Source organism: Vipera ursinii (assembly GCF_947247035.1).
Source record: "Vipera ursinii genome assembly, chromosome: 5".
Lineage (NCBI taxonomy): Eukaryota > Metazoa > Chordata > Lepidosauria > Squamata > Viperidae > Vipera > Vipera ursinii.
Window position 1 is genome coordinate 73,058,027 of NC_139518.1, and position 22,723 is coordinate 73,080,749.

A 22,723-nucleotide genomic window follows, 5' to 3' on the forward strand; every position below is an offset into this window, starting at 1 on the left:
ACTTTTTTGCCATTGCTGGCAATGGGGTGAGTGTGGTTTTGCTATGATGCATCTGGCCCCCCTGGCTGGCAGTTTGACACCCCTGCACCATGGGAATAATCAGCAAGGAGAAATATTCACACAGTCTCTACAAAAGCCATAACAAAATACTGTATGTGTTGCAATTTCTCAGAAGTTTTCTTCTCCTATAAAAAAAAGAAAAACTAAAAACAAAACAAAAGACTCACTTTCACAGTGCTTGAGAATTTATTCTGAACTTCTCTTGGTGGTGTTTTGGGAGTTACTTGATAATTGGAATTGGGAGAACCTGCAGCCGATCATTATGATATCTTCTGTTACACATTTTCCCATCATTTCGAAAGATTCCCTGGCTGTTTATATCTCACTATCTAAAAGAAGGGACGCGGTGGCTCAGTGGGTTAGGATGCTGAGCTTGTCGATCAGATGGTCGGCAGTTTGGTGGCTCGAATCCAGAGTGAGCGTCTGTTACTTGTCCCAGCTTCTGCCAACCTAGCAGTTCGAAAGCACGTAAAAATGCAAGTAGAAAAATAGGGACCACTACAGTGGGAAGGTAACAGCGTTCCGTGCCCCTTTGGTGTCTAGTCATGCTGGCCACATGACCACGGAGACGTCCTCGGACAAGCGCTGGCTCTTCGGCTTTGAAATGGAGATGAGCCCCTAGAGTCGGAAACGACTAGCACATATGTGCGGGGGAACCTTTACCTTTACCTATCTAAAAGAATCCAGATTAAGGGTTTTCTTTACGTTTCTCTTGAGATTTAATGGAAGCGTAAGAAGTCAAGGAGGCTACAGATTAAGGAAGAGATGATTGAACATGAAAGATGCAACATTCATGCATCCACTGAATACATCAACCTTATAATCATGTTATTGCAAGAACTCCACATTCCATCCTTAAAAGTTTCATCAGTTTTTCCTCTCTTTCGATGCTAACTTGGAAAGCAAATTATTATTCATTAAGCTGAATGAGAACTGAAAGGGGGGAAAAAAACCGGCAGGATATTTTTCGTGCATGGAAGTAGTCTCTATAATCAACTTTGTAATTGGAAATGGGGGAACTATTGTATCTCATTCTCAGTAGTCCCCTGCCAGTCAGTTTTGCAGTCTGGCCAAGTTTTCTGCTTTGTGCAGAATTAAAAACCTAGCAAAGCAAAATTGTTCTGCTGAATTTTTTTTGTCTAGAACAAATGATATCAAACTGGGAATTGAGAAAAAAACCCCACTTCAGATTAATAGATGGAAGTTGGTTTTGTACTTAATGCCAAAAACAACATAAAAGGGGGAAAAAGTTAAGTTTGTTCATAGTCTTGCTGAAAACCATAAACTTAAATACCAAATTAAGGGTGGCCCTCTAAAACTATAAGAAAACAGGTTCAAACAAGACACCAGCAGTATCTTTCCGATTACATGAGCTCTCAGCCTTTGGAACAGGCTGCCATGTTCACTACTGAATTCTGCGCTAGAAGTCTTTAAACAGCAGCTGATTTTTCATCTTTGCCAAAGATTCTCTAATGCAGGGGTAGGCAACCTTGTCTCTTTTATGTCTCATGGACTTCAACTCCCAGAATTCCTGAGTCAGCATAGGAATTCTGGGAGTTGAAGTCCATGAGTCATAAAAGAGCCAAGGTTGCCTACCTCTGCTCTAATGAAACCTGTGCTGAGCAAGGAATTGGAGTAGGTATCTCTAATAAGCTACGATCCACCTCTGTGGTTCCCTTCAGCCTGATGCCCTTGGCTTCCTTCAGCTTGTGAAACCCCAACTCGATCTCTAAACATGGTAATTTGAAATACAAACAACTGAATTCTTCTCCTTGTATCGAGTTAATTGAAAGTATAATTCTCAGTTGTAAATCCTTCAACTACAATCTCACGTTCAGATAACTCGGTGAAAACAGTGGCAGGCAACTTCAATCCATTCCTACTTGCAAAGCGTTGAAAAGCTTACATCTACAGAAAGAGGGAGACTGTTTTTATTGGTTCCCTGTGTTTTCTAGAATACCAGAACATTTCTAGAATGAGAGGGAGGGGCTGAAAGGAGACGAAAAATCATTATTTTTTCTTCTCTCTGTTGCAACAGCAGCAGCCTCTGCTCAGTTGTCATCTTGCTCATGTTGAAAAGGTTTTCTAACGGAGGAAGCCTACTTGGCATCCAAGAAACTACAGGATTCAATTCCATGTAAACATTGAATAGGGTTGTTCTTTCACAAGACTTCATTTATTTATTTATTTATTTATATATTGAACTTATATACCACCCTTCTCCCATAGGACTCAGGGCGGTTCACAAGGCAATTAAAGATAATACTACAATACAAAAAAGTTAATAACAATTAAAATAATTAAATTATCATTGAGTAAAATATAAAACCCCTGTAACTCTAATTAAAACCCAATTACAATAAGTTAAAAATTAAAATTCTCAGTCCTGGCCGGAAAGCTCAAAGAGCCAGGTCTTCAGGTCCCGGCGGAACGAACGAAAATCAGGGGCAGTCCTGAGCTCTACGGGTAACTGGTTCCAAAGGGCAGGCGCACCCACAGAGAAGGCCCTCCCCCTGGGTGTTGCCCGCCGGCAATCTTTTGCCGGCAGCACCCTGAGAAGGCCCTCCCTATGGGAGCTCACAGGACGAAGGGAACTTGATGCTGGCAGCAGGTGTTCCCTCAGATATCACGGACCCAAGCCATTTAGAGCTTTATAGGTCATCACCAGCACTTTTTCCTCCTGTTTCAAAGTTCTTATCAAAATATAAAATACAAAGGAAAATAAAAATAATGGGAAACTAAGGGAAGGGAAAAGAAAATGTAAGGGAAAAGGGAAAAAGGAAAAAAAGCATTAACTTTCAACTCTTTTTAGCACAGAAAAAAATAACATTACAGCCTCAACCTTTTACTTTTACACATTAATATGTAGTAGCCAATTCTATGACAACAAATCTATCTAATCAGCAAAACCAAAGTTTCATTTTATTCATCACAAGCACAAAATCCAAAAAGAAATTAAAATAAATAAATAAATAAACAAACAAATAAATAAATAAATCCAAATAAAAAACTTTGAATAAAGCAATCAATTTAACCATTTCTGCTTTTTCTTCCTTGCTGTGGAAATAATATACATTTCTGTTTGCACTTAAGTGTCTTTACAAACTATCACCATTTATATTAACAAAATTCACTATATTCATTCAGATTCTTTAAACTTAAAGAGAAAAACACTTTTTCATCCATTTTTACACAATAAACTTTCCTTTAAAAGCATTTCTAAAATCAATAAGATCTTTTTACAAGACTTCTAATGAATTTGTTGTGTATAAGGTCAATTCAGCTACACATATTTTTGTTACCATGCCATCTCAATTTTCCAAGTTTATTTGAAAATACTTCAGAGTTAAATAAATTTAACTTTAAATTGACAGAATTAAAAAAATCAGAGATTTGGGTACTGTTTTATTCTTGGGTTTAATTATTCATTTTCCCTTCCATTTCCAAAGAGACATCATCCAGATAAAGAGGACATGTCTCTTTCCATTTTCTTTGCCACATCCAGTTGCTTCTAGACATAATTTGTGCTGCTTTATAAGAACTGCCTGAGTGAAGATAAAGAAAGATACATGTAGTAAGTCCAAGCTTACTCCCAGCACTTAATTCCAGTCTGTCTATAGTGATTATACTTTATAGAAAGAATGTAGGAAAGAACAGTAGATGGTAAATGTTTTCACTCCTGGGACCTACATTTGGCATGAGAAAGAGAACAGCTTTCTGCATCTGCTTTTCTAGCATTGCAAAGTGCAGTTGGGTTTATATGCTAAGATCCATCACTTGAGAAGCATTTCATAAATTTGCAGGATTAATAAACAACTTAAAGTTTATAAATCTTCTCAAAACTTGAAGTGGTTAGGGTTACAAATTTTGGAAATATGGTGGGAAAGTGGGATTAATTGTTATTAGGAATGCACTGAAGGGGATTTTCAATTTTGTGGGCATTTAATCTTTAACTTTTACATGACATTTCAAGACAAGGCCAACAAATCATTATCTAGGGATAACGCAGTGTGCTAAGCTATGTATGCTTAATCGTATTAATTTATTGAAGCATAATTGTTCACACAACATACTAAACTAGGAATCAGCAATGTTGTATCTGTGGTTATAACAGAACCGAACTCCTAGATTATTATTTTTTAAATGACCAAAATCTCATGAGTACCAATTGTCATAAGATTTCAGCTATTTACTTGGTAGATGGTGCCTGCAGAATAGTAGAAAAGCATGCAACCAACTCATCTTGAAAAGTATGCCAAGCTCTGTGTGAAACTATTAATTATGCTTTGGAATTTACAGTGGATGGATTCATACGATATATCAAATACCAACAAGCCATAGTCTGATTTATTTCAACTCAGCATCGATAACTGTCTGGTTCATGGAAGGTTATTAAGTTTTCCTTTGTGCAATAAGGACTGGCTAAGAATGACTCATGGCCTCTGAATGCCAGGTTTGGGGGAATAAAGGTGTAGCTTAAGCATTTTCAAAGAGAGATGAAGTTTTTGGTCTGGCTAGGAAACATACGGAAAGCCTCCAGCATAGATTTTCTGGGTTTGGGTTAGTGACTAATGAATGTTCTTTTGTAGCAAACAATGCCTGCCTGCATCTTCCTTCCTTACTCATCAGTACAACCTATATAGTTCTATAGAAACAGAAAAGCATGACCTCTTAGAAAATTGGCTCAACCTTACATTACAAGGAGTCAAGCTGAGGATGGCCAAAAAAAAAAGATTAGTTATTTATTGTATTATATTATATTATTATATTATATTATTTGGATTTATATATTATGTATTATTGTTCCATTTGGATTCCTGGATCCAAATGAAAGCACCTGTCCAAAGAAGAGAGATCATTGGTGCCACTTGTTATAGAATTTTGGGTTTCAAATATTAACTTGACCAGCTTTGTGAACTTTCTACTTTGATGTTTAACGGGAGAGGATTTATACTAAATTAGGAGGCACAGACTCCTACTTTGTGTATATGCTTTGGAACATTAACTCCCAGAATTAGTCATGCATCCATAAAGCACCTGAAGGGAGCCAAATTGAGAAAAATGCTAGAATGTATATATTCCCCTTTGTATTTGGGCATTTGACTTGCTGCTCCATCCCTTAGCTCTCCTGATCACACTGAGATTGTCACTAGATTCAATTAATGAATGTGAAGGCCTAAGTTATGGCCAAGGAAAATGAATCTGCAGCATCGTACAAGATGCCAATGATGTGTTGATCTTTGGTTTGGTTATTTTCTGTGACAGATGGGTATTTGGAATAGGTTATTTTATGTCAACCAACACTTTTTGCTTCGGACACAAATAGAAGGGAAAGAAATTAATAGGATGCATAAATCAACTCTTTAGGAGAATCCATGCAGAATAAATGAAACATACAGCCTTCAAATTCATTAACCAGCACTGTGTTAATAAGAGGATAAGAAATTTGCTGGGCTTATCTGCACTCTAGCCTAGTACAGTTCATTAGGATGGAAAGCAATCTCTATAGTGACATAGCAGTGGTAGAGTTAAGAGCTATTCTGTCATTTCCTGTCTTTCTTCCAGGACTTTAGATAAAGGCAATTTTTTTGAAAGACCCAGAAGAAGGATTTGAGAAGGAAACCCTTTTCTTCAAATTCAAAATAAATGTATTTAATATGGTCAATGACCAGCAAAGTGAAAAAGCAAAAGCAACAGTAACCAAATCCTCCAGTGAAACCGTTATATAAAATCTAACACGCCCACTCCTCAAAAATACTCACTTCTAGCTCTGTTAAAAGGAAAGATGGAAATATGTTTTGTGCCTAAAAATGCTTTTCCAGACCATGCAGAAGGATTTTTCTTACAATGGACTTGCCACGTCCCCAACATATATTGGTCACGCTGGTGAATGATCTCTGGCGGGCTCGGGACAGGGGTTGTTCCTCTGTCCTAGTCCTATTAGATCTCTCAGCGGCTTTTGATACCATCGACCATGGTATCCTACTGCTGCGTCTCAGGGGGTTGGGAGTGGGAGGCACCGTTTTACGGTGGTTCTCCTCCTATCTCCTGGGCCGCTCACAGTCGGTGTTGACGGGAGGGCAGAGATCCACCCTGAGGCCTCTCGTTTGTGGAGTTCCTCAGGGGTTGGTTCTCTCGCCCCTCCTGTTCAACATCTATATGAAGCCGCTGGGTGAGATCATTCATGGTTTTGGGGTGGGGTATCATCAGTACGCTGATGATACCCAACTTTTTCTCTCCACCCCGAACCAACCCAGCGATGGCCTCGCCGTGATGTCCCGCTGCCTGGAGGCGGTCCAGGTCTGGATGGGGAGAAACAGGCTTTGTCTCAATCCTGCCAAGACTGAGTGGCTGTGCATATCGGCATCTCGGGTTAACCAGAGTATTCCACCTTTAATGATGGGGGATGAGGTGTTACCCCCCCCCCCGTTGGTAGGGCTCGCAACCTGGGCGTCCTCCTGGATTCACAGCTCAATTTTGAAGACCATATAGGAGCCGTGACCTGAGGGGCTTTTGCCCAGGTTCGCCTGGTGCGTCAGTTGCGACCCTATCTGGACCAAGATGCCCTACGCACAGTCACTCATGCGCTCATGACCTCCCATTTAGACTACTGCAACGCTCTCCACATGGGGCTGCCCTTGAGGACCACTCGGAGGCTTCAGCTGGTGCAGAATGCAGCCGCACGAGTTGTGATGGGGGTTTCCCAATACTCCCATGTAACACCTCTACTCCACGAGCTACTCTCACTAATGTACTAACAGCCAATGGATTCCAAAGAAACACAATTACCAACTTAATCCGAAGAGAGACACCCACAAAAACCCAAGACAGAGAACAAGAAAATGGCAAAGCCCTCCTCCCATACTTAAAAGGGACCACAGACAGAATCAGCAAGATCCTCCAAAAACACAACATCAAAACAGCATTCTACACAGACAGAAAAATATCCACCATCCTAAGAAATCCCAAATACATAATTGGGTTAGAAAACCAAGGAGTATACGAAATCCCATGCCCCACCTGCCCCACCACATACATCGGACAGACCAACAGAAGAATAAGTGCACGCATTGAAGAGCACAAAAACTCACTCAGAAAGGGAGAACAAACTTCATCCCTGGTCCAACACTTTGAAGCCACGGGACATGACATTGATTTTAAAAAAACCAAAACTATCGCCAAAATTGAACATTTTAACAACAGAATAATCAGAGAAGCCATTGAGATAGAAAAACGCCCCCACAGCATGAACAAACGAGATGATACCTCTCGCCTACCAGCCATTTGGAAACCCGCCTTGTTCGACAGACGAGTCCCAACCACCAAGAATGATACCAGACCCATGATAACTCAATGATAACAGACCCATGATAACTCATGATAACATCACATGACATCACCACCACACAACCATTCAAAAAGCAAATCTGAACCCACAATGATAATGACACACAACCACAAAACAGAAACCTAACTACAGCTGCAACATCAGCCACTTTAAACCCCTCCAAACCACACAATAAGCAAACTGACACCCACTATAAAAACATGGCACCACCACAAACACGAAGCCGAACAAAAGCAGCACAACTCACCAGCTCAGGTCTAAGGCTGGCAGCTGAGACCAGCCCATCCACTCAAAACACACCCCCACCCAATCAGAACACACCCACCATTCAAAACACACTCCCACCCAATCAGAACACACCTAATCCCCCACCCAATCAGAGCACACCTCCACCCACAGAACGCACCCCCTCTGGCAGTTTAAAAAAGAGGAACAAACAGCCACTACCACATGCTTCTCCCAGAAGAAGGAAGCTGAAGCCACCAGCCTGAGGATGACGGATGGGATACCGTCGAAACATTGCTCCTACACCTTCAATTCTACGCGGGGAAAAACCCGAACGACCAAAGATCCATATACAAACACCCGCAAAAACCACAGAAAACATATATACATATATATTTGCCCTTATGGCCTCAAATCACCAGTTTTTGGTCTTTTTCCTACAGTTAGTACTATAGTAGTATTTTTTTTTAGCTCTTCACTCTACAGATCCTGAAGCTGACACATATCAGTAAGTCACATTCTAATCTAAAAGGAGTGCAATAATATTATCTTAATTTCTTGTTGTTACTTCATTTTATGAAAATATGTAAGATAATTACGTCCTGGTCACCTCCGTGCTCCAAGGCACTTGGTATGGTGACGAATATACCATCTAATCTACCAACCTTTAAACAGCTGAATTACTTTACTTTACTTTGCTGAATTACTTTATCTACACCAGTATTTTGTAACTTCAGTGAATTTAAGAGGTGGACTTCAACTCTAGAAAGTTCACTGGGGAATTCTGGGAACTGAAGTCCATACATTCTGAAGTTGTTAGGATTGAGAAATGCTGATCTACACTCAATGAAGTATCTATATTAGATGATGCAATCTCTGATCCCGCAAGGGGCACCTTTTGTTTAACAGAACTGGATTATGTTCTAATGAAACTGTTTGGTCTTCAAGAAGCACAGATTCTGGTTAAAGAATTTGATGGGATTGGGTAAGGGTACGATGGTGACATAAGCATTTTCATTAACCATTCAGAATGGCTTGACAGGACCTATCTACAAAAACAGAAGTGTCTGTAGGGGGAGTCAAAACAGTCAAGATGGGTGCCACAATCATACAATTGGCCCATTTTAATATGCATGACATACGATTAAAGGGGTGGACTTTGATCGCATGGTTGTGGCCATCTCAACCTTTTTGTCCTGCCCTTCCCCTCCTTCTCCCTCCCCCCAATCCCACAAACACTACTACTACTACAGGCAACTACTTAAGAGGTTAAAATAAGTGCTGCTCTTGAGTAATTCCAAAATGTTTTTTAATCTTCTTCTATGCAGCCGACAGAACATCCTTTAACAAAGCTTTAACACAGTCCTATGGCTGAGAAAACACCCAAATGATAAAATGAAATGAAATGAAATCAAACAGGCAGCCCTATTGCTAATCCAATTTCCTGGGCCTAATGAGCAAACCCTTTAGGGAACATAGATGTCACACATTCCAATTTCAATCTCTTTTGGTCTAATCTTTGGAGCTCTTTCGTTAACTACTCTTCCTGCTGATCTCTTGACTTAAACTCTGTAATCAGTAGAAGGGAGTGAAGGTTTTTCTTCACAGACAGATTTGGAGTCCTCCGAGATCAGGCTTTTACCGCTTAAGCAGGGTGACTTACTTTATTTTTCTCCTAATTGTCTGTGGTGTTTTTTTTGTGATGAAATAGATAGGAACACTGCACAATGTCTTTCATTTGACAGCAGTGGGGTTCTCTTCCTATGAATAACCGCATCCGTTGGATTTCTGCCTGCTATGGAACTGAAATAGTCGAAATCTGTTGTGTAGTGTGTGTGCACGAATGGCAGGCTACATTGTGGTTAGCTACCACTGTGTCTATAAGCATCAGCAATATGGTGATAAGAGCTGTGATGGTGCAGTGGTTAGAATACAGTATTGTAGGCTAATTGCATTCCCACTACCAGAAGTTCAATCCTGACCAGGTTGTCTTAACCTTCCATCCTTTTGAAGTCAGTAAAATGAGTAGCCAGATTGTTGGGGGCAATATGCTGACTCTGTAAACCACTTAGAGAGGGCTGTAAAGCACTATGAAGCGGTATATAAGTCTAAGTGCTATTGCTATTGGTATATACCAGGGGTTCCCAACTGGGGGTGCAAGATGCATAATTCCTTGCCGTTATTTCAAACTTTTGTAAGGGGTGCGAGAATATATCAGAAGTGTTCTAGGGGTGTGGGGTACAGAAAAGGTTGGGAACTGCTGCTATATACAATGACCAGAGAGATGATTGGACAATGCATAGGTTGGGTGAGTTAATTCCACTGTCATGAAGTAGGCTTGGTTTGATCTTTCACTCATTCTCCATTAGATATTGCATTCAACAATCCTTGAACCTGAGCTTGTAAGGTTGACTAGCTTTTCGTGAGGAAGAAAAAAACTGTTCAGAGCAAAGTATCATCAGTGCATGCCTCAAATCTCATCAGGCACTCAGGTCAGATAATTTCCACATTACCAAATTTATATTGGCATCCGACCATTTTTTAGGCTGATTATCAGTAACGCATCAAACCTTCACAGTCCAGTAATGGCTGGGTGATGGGTGCACCTTCACAGTAGCGCTTTGCTGACTGTTTTGGAGGGCCCCATCCCACTGCAAAGCCAATCCAAAATTGTTTTTAGTTGTTCTACTGTTCAAGTGGTGGTTTCCTTCTTCTGATATAAATCCTCCTATACAATCTCTAAGGCAGTGATGGCGAACCTTTTAGAGACTGAGTGCCCAAACTGCAACCCAAAACCCATTTATTTATCGCAAAGTGCCAGGGCCGCATCAGCATTGTGGTGCCCTCGAGGCGGGGGAGAGCAGGGAGGTGCCTCTGAGTGCCTCTGGCACGCAAGGTGCCTCTGAGTGCCTCTGGCACGCAAAACCCGGGGGTGCAAAAATGGGCCACCATGTGTATTCTGACTCTGACTGTTGTTTAATGATTTATCCCCTTGCTAAGACCCCTGTGCCTGGCCTGTATAAGTGGATACTATCACTGTTAACAGCCTTTGCCAGATAGCAGAACTCATGGAAGTACCTTTTATCATCCAGAAGTACCTTTATTTGCATGCAGAGAAGATTACAGCAAACAAGATGTGGTAGATGATGAATGGTCGGTATTCCAAGGTCAAAAGACAGTAATGGGACCTACTGTGTCCGCATGTTATTGTAGGAGGTGAAGCACGGAGGAACAAGAAGCAGGAAGTACATCACAAAATGGGAGGGATTGGCTGACCACATTAGCATAATGTTGCAATTCCCCCAAACAACCACATGGTGGCAGCACGATATGCATTACATAGTTCTGACGTGACAGCACAATGTGCAAGGTGTAAAAACGGCCGCTGCTGCACCGTCGGGTGCAGATACAAGGTGCTGCACCATGCAAGAATGAGGCACGGCTAGTGAGTATCACGCAGGCACTAGCCCCGCCCCATTTGCACTGTGTGCATGCTTGCGGCCCCATGGGCGCATGCACACATGTAGAATGCTTCTCCCTCCCTTTTCTTCCAGTCTACCAATCGACAATGGTTGGTGACCTCTGCTCTACCACCTCTACTTGAGCTTGCTAGTTGGCCACTTTGCCTCCTTTGTGCTGGGCGGGGCTCCTGCTTTGGGCGGCAGTGGCAGCCTGATGGACCTGCTGCTGGTGGCAGTGGCATGCGTGCGTGCCAACAGAGAGGGGTCTGAGTGCCGCCTCTGGCACGCATGCCATAGGTTCACCACCATTGCTCTAAGGCCTCATTGGTGTTGTCATTGACCAGGTTCCCTTGGCAGCTTCAAAGTGCTGTGGGACCATCCTTTCCATGCTCAATCTCTAAGCCAGGGGTAGGCAACCTCAGCTCTTTTATGACTCATGGACTTCTACTCCCAGAATTCCTGAGTCAGCTGACTCAGGAATTCTGGGAGTTGAAGTCCATGAGTCATAAAAGAGCCGAGGTTGCCTACCCCTGCTCTAGGCATACATCCATTTCGACACATACCTACCCCAAATAGAATGGGCCTGTCAACCAGGATATTTCATTTTTCCTACCTTTTTTTTTAAATTTAGGAGTTTCCATCTCCTATGGCAATTCCCCCCACCCCACCCCAATTTTATCTGTTAAGTGGGGCATGGGAAGGGAAGCTGGCTGAAACATACTGAAAGCAGGCATTTTGCAATATAACTCCATCTGGACTGTGTATTTTTCCACGAATGAAGGCAAATGTGAATCCCCCCCTCCCCATTATGTTGTTTTTTTTAAAAAAATTAGTCCATCTATCTCCCGAAGTGCCAACAGTCTTATTATAATTTTAACAATGGTCTGATGATCTCCTAAATGATCAACTTTTTTTTTATTTCAAGCAGAATGCTCTTTTCCCAGATAGGTCTATCAATCTGTTCAAGTTCTTTCGTTATAAACTTTTTTTTTATGCCCGGCATCTCTGCACTGCAGTGGCAGCTCCAAGAATAAGGGAAGACCCGGAGGAAGGGACTGGATAAACCCCAGTAGGAGATCTCTATTTCAGCGTTTCCCAACCTTAGGAACTTGAAGATGCGTGGACTTCAACTCCCAGAATTCCCCAGCCAGCATAGCTGGCTGGGGAATTCTGGGAGTTGAAGTCCACGCATCTTCAAGTTCCTAAGGTTGGGAAACGCTGCTCTATTTAAAGAAACGTATCCTAGTGACCACACTGGAGGGGAACAGGATGGGCTGGGAGAAAACGCCTAAAGATGGCCAGTCGCGCCCTACCTAAAGGTAAAAAGCAACGGGAGTGCTTTTCCCACTCGCAGGTGTGGCTGGGTGGGCAGAGAAACGAAGCCAGGGAAACCACAAATCTCCGGCTTGAACTCCCGCATTCAAACTGCGAGACCGCACCGCTCCCCCGCTGCCTGTGACATCAGAAAGCCCAGCCGTGCGGGACGCACTATTTGTTAACCACCGATTCTAGGACGGTAAAAGGGGAGAAAAAAAAAATTTGACGTAAATTGCCCGGAAGACCCGGACTCCCGTAGGCGGCTGCCCAAATCCGCACGGTTAGCGGAGGGCAGCAAAGAAGGGCAGGTTTTCCGATCTGTCTGCACAGTGGCGTAGCGTGGGTTGTCAGCCCCCGGGGCAAGGCAAGGAATTTGCGCCCCCTAACCCGTGGATTTTAGCACTCGAGTCTCTTCCACTAGATTAGTTAAAGAAACCCTTACCCCCCCCCAAGCACATGTATTGTTTGTTATGAAAATACTGATGTAATTAAAGTAAAATGCATCTAATGCGCCCCTCCCAGATGTTGCGCCCGGCCCCCCCTGCACCCCCAACGCTACGCCACTGTGTCTGCAACCCTCTAGCGGCGCTCCAGAGTTTTCGAAGCGCACGCTCCAGGCGCTCAAGAACAGAAGCGGCACCTCGATTCGGGGGTCTATCCGGAGGTGGGCTCCCTCTCCGAATAGTCTCCATCCCGGAGCGCCCCCCCCCCAACGCCTGCGCCGAGGGGGGGGGCTCCAGGCCGAAGAGCGCTCGTGCACTCTGGCAAAGTTCCCGATTTCTGGCGCGACTTCGGAGTCTCGGTTCTGTCGCCGTCGAATTTCAGCCGAGCGAGGGGACCCGTGCCGGCTGCGCAGCCAGATCCCGCTAGAGCCCGAGCTGGCTGCCGGCGCTCGGGCAAAGAAGCTGGGCTGACGCCGAGCTCGCACTGCCCCCTGTGGAGGCGGGTCTCCTCGGCGAGCGCCCCGCTCTGCGCCCGCGCCGCCGCCCGCCGGAGGGAGCCCCGCAGACTATGCCAGAGCCCTCGGCGGCGGGGAAGCGGCGCTGCCCTCTGCGCGCGGCTCGCTCTCCGGCCCCCAGGTGAACCGGCCAGCGGCGCAGCTTCGGCGGCCGAGCGAGCGGCTGGCTCCGGGGGCGGGAGCAGCCCGGGGACGCCGGAGCGCTGGGAGCCGCCGCCGCCGCCGCCACCACCACCGCCGCGGCGTGGAGAGGTGGGCATGCAGGGTGGCGGCAGTGGGCTCCCTGGGTAGCCCTCCTCAATATGGTCTTCGTCTGCAACGGCACCAGCAGCTGCCCCGTCTTGGCTAGCAGCAGCACCCTGGACTCCTTCGCGCCGGAGCCTCCCCGGCCGTTGGGCGGCACCGGCGGCGCCAGGATGATTTCTGGCTCGCTGAATCCGCCCCGATTAGGGATAGGCGGGAAACTTCTGCAAGGGGTTACCGCCGGCCCCGGAGGTGGAGGCGAGGGTGGCGGCGGCGGCGGCGGCGGCGGCACCAGCACTGGCGGTCCCAGCGCGCTCAGCCCGGGCTTCGGCGACGCCGGGAACGACACGCAGTGCGGCGAGCAGATCCTGAACTACGGCAACGGGGAGAAAGTGGTGATCGGAGGCGCCCTGACGCTCATCACGCTGCTGACCATCGCGGGCAACTGCCTGGTGGTGATCTCGGTCTGCTTCGTCAAGAAGCTCCGCCAGCCCTCCAACTATCTCATCGTCTCGCTGGCCTTGGCCGACCTGTCGGTGGCCGTGGCCGTCATGCCCTTTGTTAGCGTGACCGACCTGATCGGCGGCGAGTGGATCTTCGGCAGCGTCTTCTGCAACGTCTTCATCGCCATGGACGTGATGTGCTGCACCGCCTCGATCATGACTCTCTGCGTGATCAGCATCGACAGGTGAGCACAGGGGACGCAACCCCGACGGCGGGGCAGCTCGGTTGGGCGCGCCCGGGGAGCCTGGAAGCCCGGCTTGCGGGAAGGGAGCGCAGCCTTCGCCGGCGCGCAGTCTGAAGTGGGTGAAGCCGCTTCGGGTTTTGCCGCGCTACTTCGGAGTTCGCCCTTTCCTGTTATAGTATAATCCGTCCGAAGGTTTGGCTTCTCGGTGGGAAAGAAAACATCACGAGAAGCTCCGATAAGTTGGGTAAAGTTGGGTAAAGGTAAACGATGGAATCTTGACCCTTGGTCGGGCTGCATTCAGTGCAAAGGATTACCTATTTCGGATTCCTAAATTGGATTATCTATAATCACCCCGCTTTGTACCACTTGATAGTTATGGTGTCTTTATGAAGCCTGCAATGCTAAGATTTATTTTTAAAAATCCATACACAGATATACAGAAGCCACAGCTGATTGTGAGCTATCGGAAGCACCTAGAATTGTATTGGGGATAAACTGTAACTCCCCACCCCCTTAAATAGAAGCCTGATGCCACCTGTAAAATAGGTTTGGAAAGTCTTTCAGGCTGCGTGACGTGCTCTCGGGGGTTATCCCAAGGAAAGTCTGAAAAGAGTAATTGTTCCAAATTCACCATCACGAAAAGATTCGTTGGTGTTGAACACCTGTAGGTGCAAAACAAGTTTGTACAGAAAATGTCCGAGTTGGTAGAAACGGTGGAAGGCTAATCTATCTGAGTCCTTCGGGAGAAGGGCGGTATAAAAATTAAATTATTATTATTATTATTATCTGAAGAGCTTCAAAGCTTTCTAGAGGTTCCACCGTTCCTGACATATTTCCATTCCCAGAAAACTAAAGATATACCTAATAAATGTTTTTTCCTGCCATCAAATGGGAGTCTTGTCCTTCCCTCAAAACGTCTGGACCTTAGGGGATATTTTTGCCACTGAAGTCAACTTTATTTCTTTACCTGCCTATCCCTGAAAACCATGAACTATTGATGTTGGGGAGTTTATCTGCAAAAGCTGTGAAAAGTTTGAATGGAAGTGTAAATTGTTTGACTGGAGTTGAGAATAGTTTTGTAAGCAATCCAGCAGGGGTCTCTTTTGAGTTGCAGTAGCCTTGAAAAGAATAGACACTTAAAAAGTCAGGCAAAAGAATGGATATTTGATGCGAAGAAAAGAGGATGCGGGGAAACCCTCCAGAATAGCTGTGCTCCTTCAACATCCTTATCAATGACCATCTGAATCATCTTTATTCCATTAACCCAGTTATGGCTGTATATGTCACTCAGAATCCACCAGATGACAAAGCATTCTGCTGAAATGTATTTGGCTAATTTTGGTTCAGTCTGTCCTATGAGCATAGCCATGGTCTGGTGTAAGCTATACATGAGTATCGAGCTGTATGGATACAAACAGGATTATCTGCCCAGGAATATGCTATATTGTAAACAGAATCCTTCTTCTCAGGTTCATTGGTCCATCAGCTTTGTTCTGCACAGAAATGGACACCCCCAAGTGTGTCAAGAGAATTTATTCTGCCTTATTATCCTTCCTTACCTTTCTTCTTTTGATGTTTCCATATGCATATGCCACACCAAAAAATAAACATTAAATAACATTAAAATCGTTCAGTGTTTTCGGCATCCATGCTTGTTCAGAAGTATTTTTTTTTAATCTTGGAGATTCGTGTCAATTGGGAGAAGGGTGTTATGTGGTAGTTCTGAGAATTATGTGAAATGAAATAGGTCTTTGGTTTTTAATGATCATTAACAAAAATTGTTTCACTGTCCCACAACTTTGTAAAATAGGCTTGTAATTCTTGCAGTCATCCTGAGAGTTTTGATAGCATAGTAAAATAGAATATCATGTGAACTGTATACTATTACAACATATTACATACTATTAAGTGATTTGATATGCCAATCTTCCTTAACCTGGTATTTTCCTTGATTGGAGAAAGTCACTGTGGCTAAGAATTGAGGGTAGCTGTATCAGGCTAGTAGGGAAAACTCCCAACAGGATTGGGAGAGGAGTGGGGAGCCATGATTTATGATTTTCAACAAAGGATGCTTTATAGTTTTCTCACCAAATCAACAAACAAAAAAGAGGTTCTTTTCTTTAAGAGGTTCTTTAAATATCGATCTACGTTTCGACAGTGAGGAAAACAATAGAGATAAGACGGTTGTGAAAAGACCCGTAATATCTTACAAAAAGAAAAGAACAAATGCCTTAATATGTCTGCACCAGAAAGGTCCTCAAGGTATGGTTAAAAAAAAAAAAAGTCAAGGTAGTGGCTACAGCCTTGGCCATAAGTGTGTACATTCCTTCTTTCCAATATTAAATTTTCAGTTGAAGTAGATTCTGCTAATTTATCATAGTTAAGGACAGGAGATTTTAAATTCCTTTTGTATTACTTGAGCTTCTTGCAGTTTTTCTTCTCTTGTGGAGGTATTCCCTACACATTAATCTCCCTTTGCAAAGTTCCCTTTTACATTGAAACTGAACATGCAGCTGGTAGGGCCATATCTACTGGGCATTCTGGAAAGGGAGAAATTTGCCCACTTTTGACTTCCAATAGTTAGTGAAGGTTGCAGGTTATAAACCAGTGATGCCCAGCTTTGGCAACTTGTGAACTTCATTCTCCATGCTTGCTGGGGAATTCAGGAGTTGAAGTCCACAAGTCTTAAAGATGCCAAGGTTGGATACTCCGTTATAAACCCTTAGAAATGTTACATAAGGCTCACAAAGTCAATGTAAATTATAGCCTGACCTTTACAGCCAGAATGCAGCATTTCAGAATCCCTCAAAGTGATCATGTTTGCAAGTATAGAACATTATCCCCATAGGGCAAAACCTTCTACAAGGATTGCTCAAAGCAAGAGGCTTCACAGGTGGAAGTGGAGCAGTGTCAGACTTGATTAGAAATTGGATGGGAGGCTGCCAAAGAATCCCAAGTATATAGCATGGGAAGCTGAAAAATCATTCTGAGAGAAGGCAGTATACTTTGGTATGGTTACTAAGAAAATTTTATGGATGGAATCACCAAGTCATTAGGGGTTAAGCTCAGCTTGAAAGAGGCTTATTAGTGGAACTAGAAAAAATGATAATGAACAAAATGATTAAGTATCCTGAAATAGAGCTTTAATATTGTAACTGGCCTTTGTATATTTTGGATCACACTAGTGACTTTTCAGAAAATCTTGTAATTAAATGGAAAAGAATTAAAATGTCATCAAAAGCTTAATATTGAAACAGGCATTTTCACTAACTGTGAACTTAACTCCCATTTCTGTAAATAAGAAATGGTAAGTTTTTATTCTTGGAAGATAAGAGGGGTTGCTTTAAAAGGTCAATTTTGGCTTATGGATGGTCAGTTTTTCCTCTGTTTCTCCATGGATAGAGGAAAAAGCTCTGAGGATCTCAGTTCCACAGCCCTGGGCAAACTCTGTTCTGAGACATGAAGCCAATCTTGGACATGTTTGCTGGCCTTGAAAAATGATGAGCCAGGGTTTCTATGCAAAATAAGAACACTTTGGCACTGTAGAAACCAGGTCAGCAGAATTTTGGAGGGCAAGAAGGACAAGAGCACATAGGGAATGAGTCAGGCAGAGGTGAGGTAGGAGATTTGAAAGCACCTTACTACAGAGGTAAGTTAATTTCTCATATTGCAGATATTCCATAGTAAATCAGGTTGTGATTACTTAACAAGGAACGACTTCAGTGAACGCATTAAAACACAGATCTAGAGAAGTCCAATCCAGCCAAGGAATGTGGTTAGAATACAACTCCTTCAAACCTATTTTCCCATAAAATGGTTATTTCTATAATTTCCTGATTCCTACATGAACCACTCATATCGCTTCTCTTCTCTCTCCTAAGAATATTCAAATAACACCGCATGATATTAAAGGCCCATCTGGTCCACTCTTCTAGGGGGCAGAGTTGCCAAGCCAATGTATCCTGAAATCTTTCAAGTATTGAGACAAGGCAAAGAGCCCTTTTCTTCTGTTATCCTACAGCTGCTCTGGATTTAAGATAAAGTCTCTTTCAAGTTGAGGCTCTCTTTCATAACCATCTGAAGGGGTGATCTTTGTTGGCATCTGCTGGCAATCAGTTCCATAGTTTATGCATCAAGTGGAGAAGTATTTATTTTTATTGCTCTTAAATTTCCTGGGCATTGAGATTCAGCGGGGATCTCAAGTCCTTAATGGTGGGAAAGAAAGAGGATGAGGGACCGTCTCTTTTTCTTCATGTTTTCCATGCTGAGATATCATGCATCCCATTGTTTTTTTCTTTCCAAACCCCATAGTCTCAAATGCTGTATACATTCATGTGTATGCAAGTTGCTCTGGCCTCCAAATAATTTTAATTGCCTGTTCCTATGCCTTTTGGGGCTTTACAATATCTTTTTGCAGTGCACTGTTTAGAACTGTACACAGTGTAACATTCCAGGAATCCTCCCCACCCCAAATCTTTAATCTTCAAAGAGGCCTGCACATTCAAATATACTGTAGTAGATCATGTTAATAGCAGCTTCTTCAATGCTGTCATATAGCCAAATCAAGAAAATAGCAAATCTTGGATTGCTGTTTTTAATCATTCTGATGATTTGCTGAATGCCCTTTTTGGGAATTTGCCCTGGAATTATGAGCATTCTTTAGCCACAAATTAACCACTTCCATCTCAGTACCCAACAAAGATCACTTACTATAACCTTCCTGGCTTTTCATTCTTTTAATTCCAGTGTGCCTTAATGCAGTCTCAGAATGATGAGCTTCACATTCTTGGCTGCTATCGTGATTATAAATGCTGAAGCTTACCTACAATTGGAGAATTTTGAAGATTAAACTTCCTTAGTTTTGCATTTACAGCACTGTAAATACCATATGCCTGGCCTAGATAGAATTTTTTATCAATTTAAATATTACCCTGCTGTCAGCCATGTAAGACACTGGCTTGTCCTTCATCATTTCAGGTGTGTATTTGAGCAAATCTCATTCCATGGATCCATAAATATAGGACATACTTCTTAGCTGGCAGAGTTTTTTCTAGTCTGTATTGGAGTAGAACTGAAATAAAATGCAGTGGAAGGAAGAATCCATACCTTGCTTTATGAAGTGAAAGTCTGGGAAGAGAACTGGACAACCTGGATATTTCTGTTATCACAAGAAGACCATGGCATGAGTTTTAGGCTGGACTCTTAGATAATTCAGCAGAAAATAGATCGATAAATGTTGAAGAATATCATGTATTGCTCAAATTAGAATCCCTGTGAAGTACAGTTGATGGCAAACAAGGTAGGCTCCCAGAAAAGTAGAATCGGAAATTCCTGTTAGAATATCTGAAAACCACTGCCTTGGTTTTGTAGAAACATGGGATTAGATACTTAGACCGTGCTATTTTACCTCCAAATTGGAGGAGGATAGGCTGGTAGTGGAAGACTAATTTTCTACAGGAATCTGGAGGCTTATTAGGGGACTTGGACTGAGAGAGAGTGACTTGCCCAAAGTCACCAGCTGGTGACTAGAATTCTTGTTCAGCATCTTAATCACTACACCAAATTGGCTCATTACTCAGAAACGAACCTGGCTGAAGCCATCTTGCTTGTTCTAAGTTGCCACAATAATGGGAGGGGAGAAGTGGAGATTTTCTGATAGTTTAAACCAGGGGTGCTCCTACCCCTGAGGGTGCATGATGATATTCCAGGGGGTGTGAAAACTTGGGTTTTCAAAATTATAGTATATATGCATAATTCATTGCCGTTATTTCGAACTTTTGTAAGGGGTGTGAGAATATATCAGAAGCATTCTAGGGGTGTAGGGTATAGAAAAGATTGGGAGCTGCTGGTCTAAACAATTCTCTGTCCAATGGGAACCAAGGTCATTTCCACTGGTTAGATTGAGGGGTTGGGTGTACTGTTAGAAAGCCTGCCAAACTATTCTATTGGGAAATGTAGTGGATTGCATAGTATTGGGGTGGGAAGTTTAACTTTGTAATAGTATAACTCTTTGGAGGGAATTTCAGACTTGGTTTCACTTTTTATCATGCTGATACTTTGTAACCAATAAACATGTACTCTGAGGAAACCTCTAGCCTTGGAGTTCTGTTTTAGCTGGTCTCATCTACCAGAACCATGACAAGTTGATTATCTGAATCATAACCTTTGACATCTAGTTGTTGTTTTCCCCCCACTTTGTCCAATATATAGACTGTTGAGACAGCAAATTACAGAACTGATAATTGACTCCAGCTTTGCTCAGTGCAGAAATACAAATTAAGGTCTTGTTCCAACATATCAAACAATGATGATCCCCTGCCTCCCTTAGAAATTGGTTCCAGTGTTGAACAAATGTTAGCTTTTTTAAAAATTCACAGGATGTACTTCCTGTGACTTGTCCATTATTCTATGTCCTGTTCTCTATGATAGAGAAAAAAAATAGAGCCTCTTTTGTAGGTTCCTCTGCAGATATTTGGAAGAGGGGCATCATATACCCTTCGCCCTCCCCCCAAATAATATTGAAAAGAAATTATGGAAAAGGCTTGCCTGTCTATTTGTCTGTCTATTGTGAAAACACAACAAAATTGAACAAAATTACTCCATTTTTTTGTGGGGAGAAGCTAGCAAAATAACAATTGAGTTTGGAAAAGGGCTGGTTAGGGCTTGGGGTTTGGGAGAAAACAAATACAGAAAAAATATCTTCCAATATACCCCTGGGGTAGAGGTGGTTGGGTAGTAATTCAGAATATGGCTGAGTGTTCCATTCCATCCTCCTCAGTTGTGACCAAGTATCCAATCTGGTGCTTTTGTAGAATATACACACAGAACACATGCAGATGACATATAAGGAGACAATATTCAGAGATACACAAGCAATCAGAAGAAAATGCTGAACACTCTTATGCCTGCTGCTGATAAAAGAATTAGAAAGAATTAAATCATGTCTTGCATGATCTGTTGTTATTTTTTCCAATCCAACAGAATGTTGGAAATAAATTAAACAAAGAAAATTGAATAAATTAAACAAAGACTGAAGAGAATAGGGCCAAATTTAGTCCAGGGGTAGAAACTGTCAAATGAAAGATCAGGTTGAAAAGTAGGCCATATCCAGCTTGAAGCTGTGGAGAAAAAACCCCCCCATAAATATTTTCCCTATACATTTTTGTATCGGGAACATTGCTGACTTCTCTGTTCTCCATTCCCCTTTTGGTCAATAGATCTAGAGATGGTCAAGTTTTAAAGAAATTGGGGAAAAAAATGAAGAAGCCACATGCTGCTCATTTTCTTTTCTCAAGACTCCTCAAATCATCCTTGTCGATCACTTTGCTGATTTTTTTTGTTCTTTTTGTCTGAATTCTTTTTAAGTGTCACATCTAGAATTGGACATGTCAGGGAGTTGGGCAGAAAGTGTCCAAATGAAGTCAGAGACACTGACACAAACTTGTAGTTTTATATGAATAAATATATTTTACATTTATATTTACAGCAAACAAAATAGTCAGGAACACATCATGAGGTAAATCCAAACAGCATTCAGAGCACACAGAAGAAAAAGGCGGGGGGAAAAGGAAACTCCCCTCTTACACCCACAGCAACCAATCACAGCGTAGATTGCCTCATGCAGGAGCCAGCACTCTCCAACCAATCAACTACAACTGTATGTTGTGGCCCATTGTACATGTTATTGTTCCAGCTATTAAATTTAATATTCTAAGATACTCAAAGTGGAGACTGTCCACTGCAGAATAGAATAGAACCAGTGCTTCTCATGATTTGGAAATTCTGGTTCCATTCATGCATTTTAAAATTATGCTTGGCTTTTTTTAGCCACATTATGCAGCTGATTCATTGTTCAGTTTATGATTGATATAGGAGGGTCCCAGTACTTTTCAGACATTCACCTTAGCCATGAATTTCTTGTTTATGACTCAATGGGAATTCGTAGGATATATTTTCTGCCTCCTACTTGAAAACATCTGTAAAGCACAGTTATCATCAAATTAGAGGAACTTTTTGGAGAGGTGACAGGAGGGAGCCATGCTTCCTGTGTGCCCCTAATCAGCCAAACAGACCATGAGTTCAACTCCTGCCTTAGCCATGAAAGCCAACTGGCCAGTCACTCTCCAACTCACAGGGTGGTTGTTGGGAAAATAAGAGGAAAAAGGAACATTAGATATGTTCGCTGCCTTCAGTTGTTTATAAAAATAATAAAGGTGGGATATAAACAAACAAATAAAAGGAAAAACAAAACAAAAGGAGCTCTGATATGTTGGCAAGTTAGCTTTTCCTTCCTTTCTACTTGAAAACATCTGTAAAGCTCAGTTATCATCAAATTAGAGGAACTTTTTGGAGAAGTGACAGGAGGGAGCAATGCTTCCTGTGTGCCCCAAATCAGCCAAACACATATTTAGTATCTTGCAATT

At 42.7% G+C, this 22,723-nt stretch overlaps 1 protein-coding gene across 1 annotated transcript in view; it reads left to right on the forward strand.

Moving 5' to 3' along the window:
* Window positions 1–13,671: 13,671 nt before the first annotated feature.
* The window catches only part of HTR7 (5-hydroxytryptamine receptor 7), a gene marked incomplete at its 5' end in the record, with an annotated part of 72,587 nt that continues 63,535 nt past the window's right edge, over window positions 13,672–22,723 (forward strand). The window contains one exon of the mRNA XM_083363446.1: window positions 13,672–14,300. Within this exon, the coding sequence (XP_083219572.1) occupies window positions 13,672–14,300 (629 nt within the window). The remainder of the gene's footprint in view (window positions 14,301–22,723) is intronic.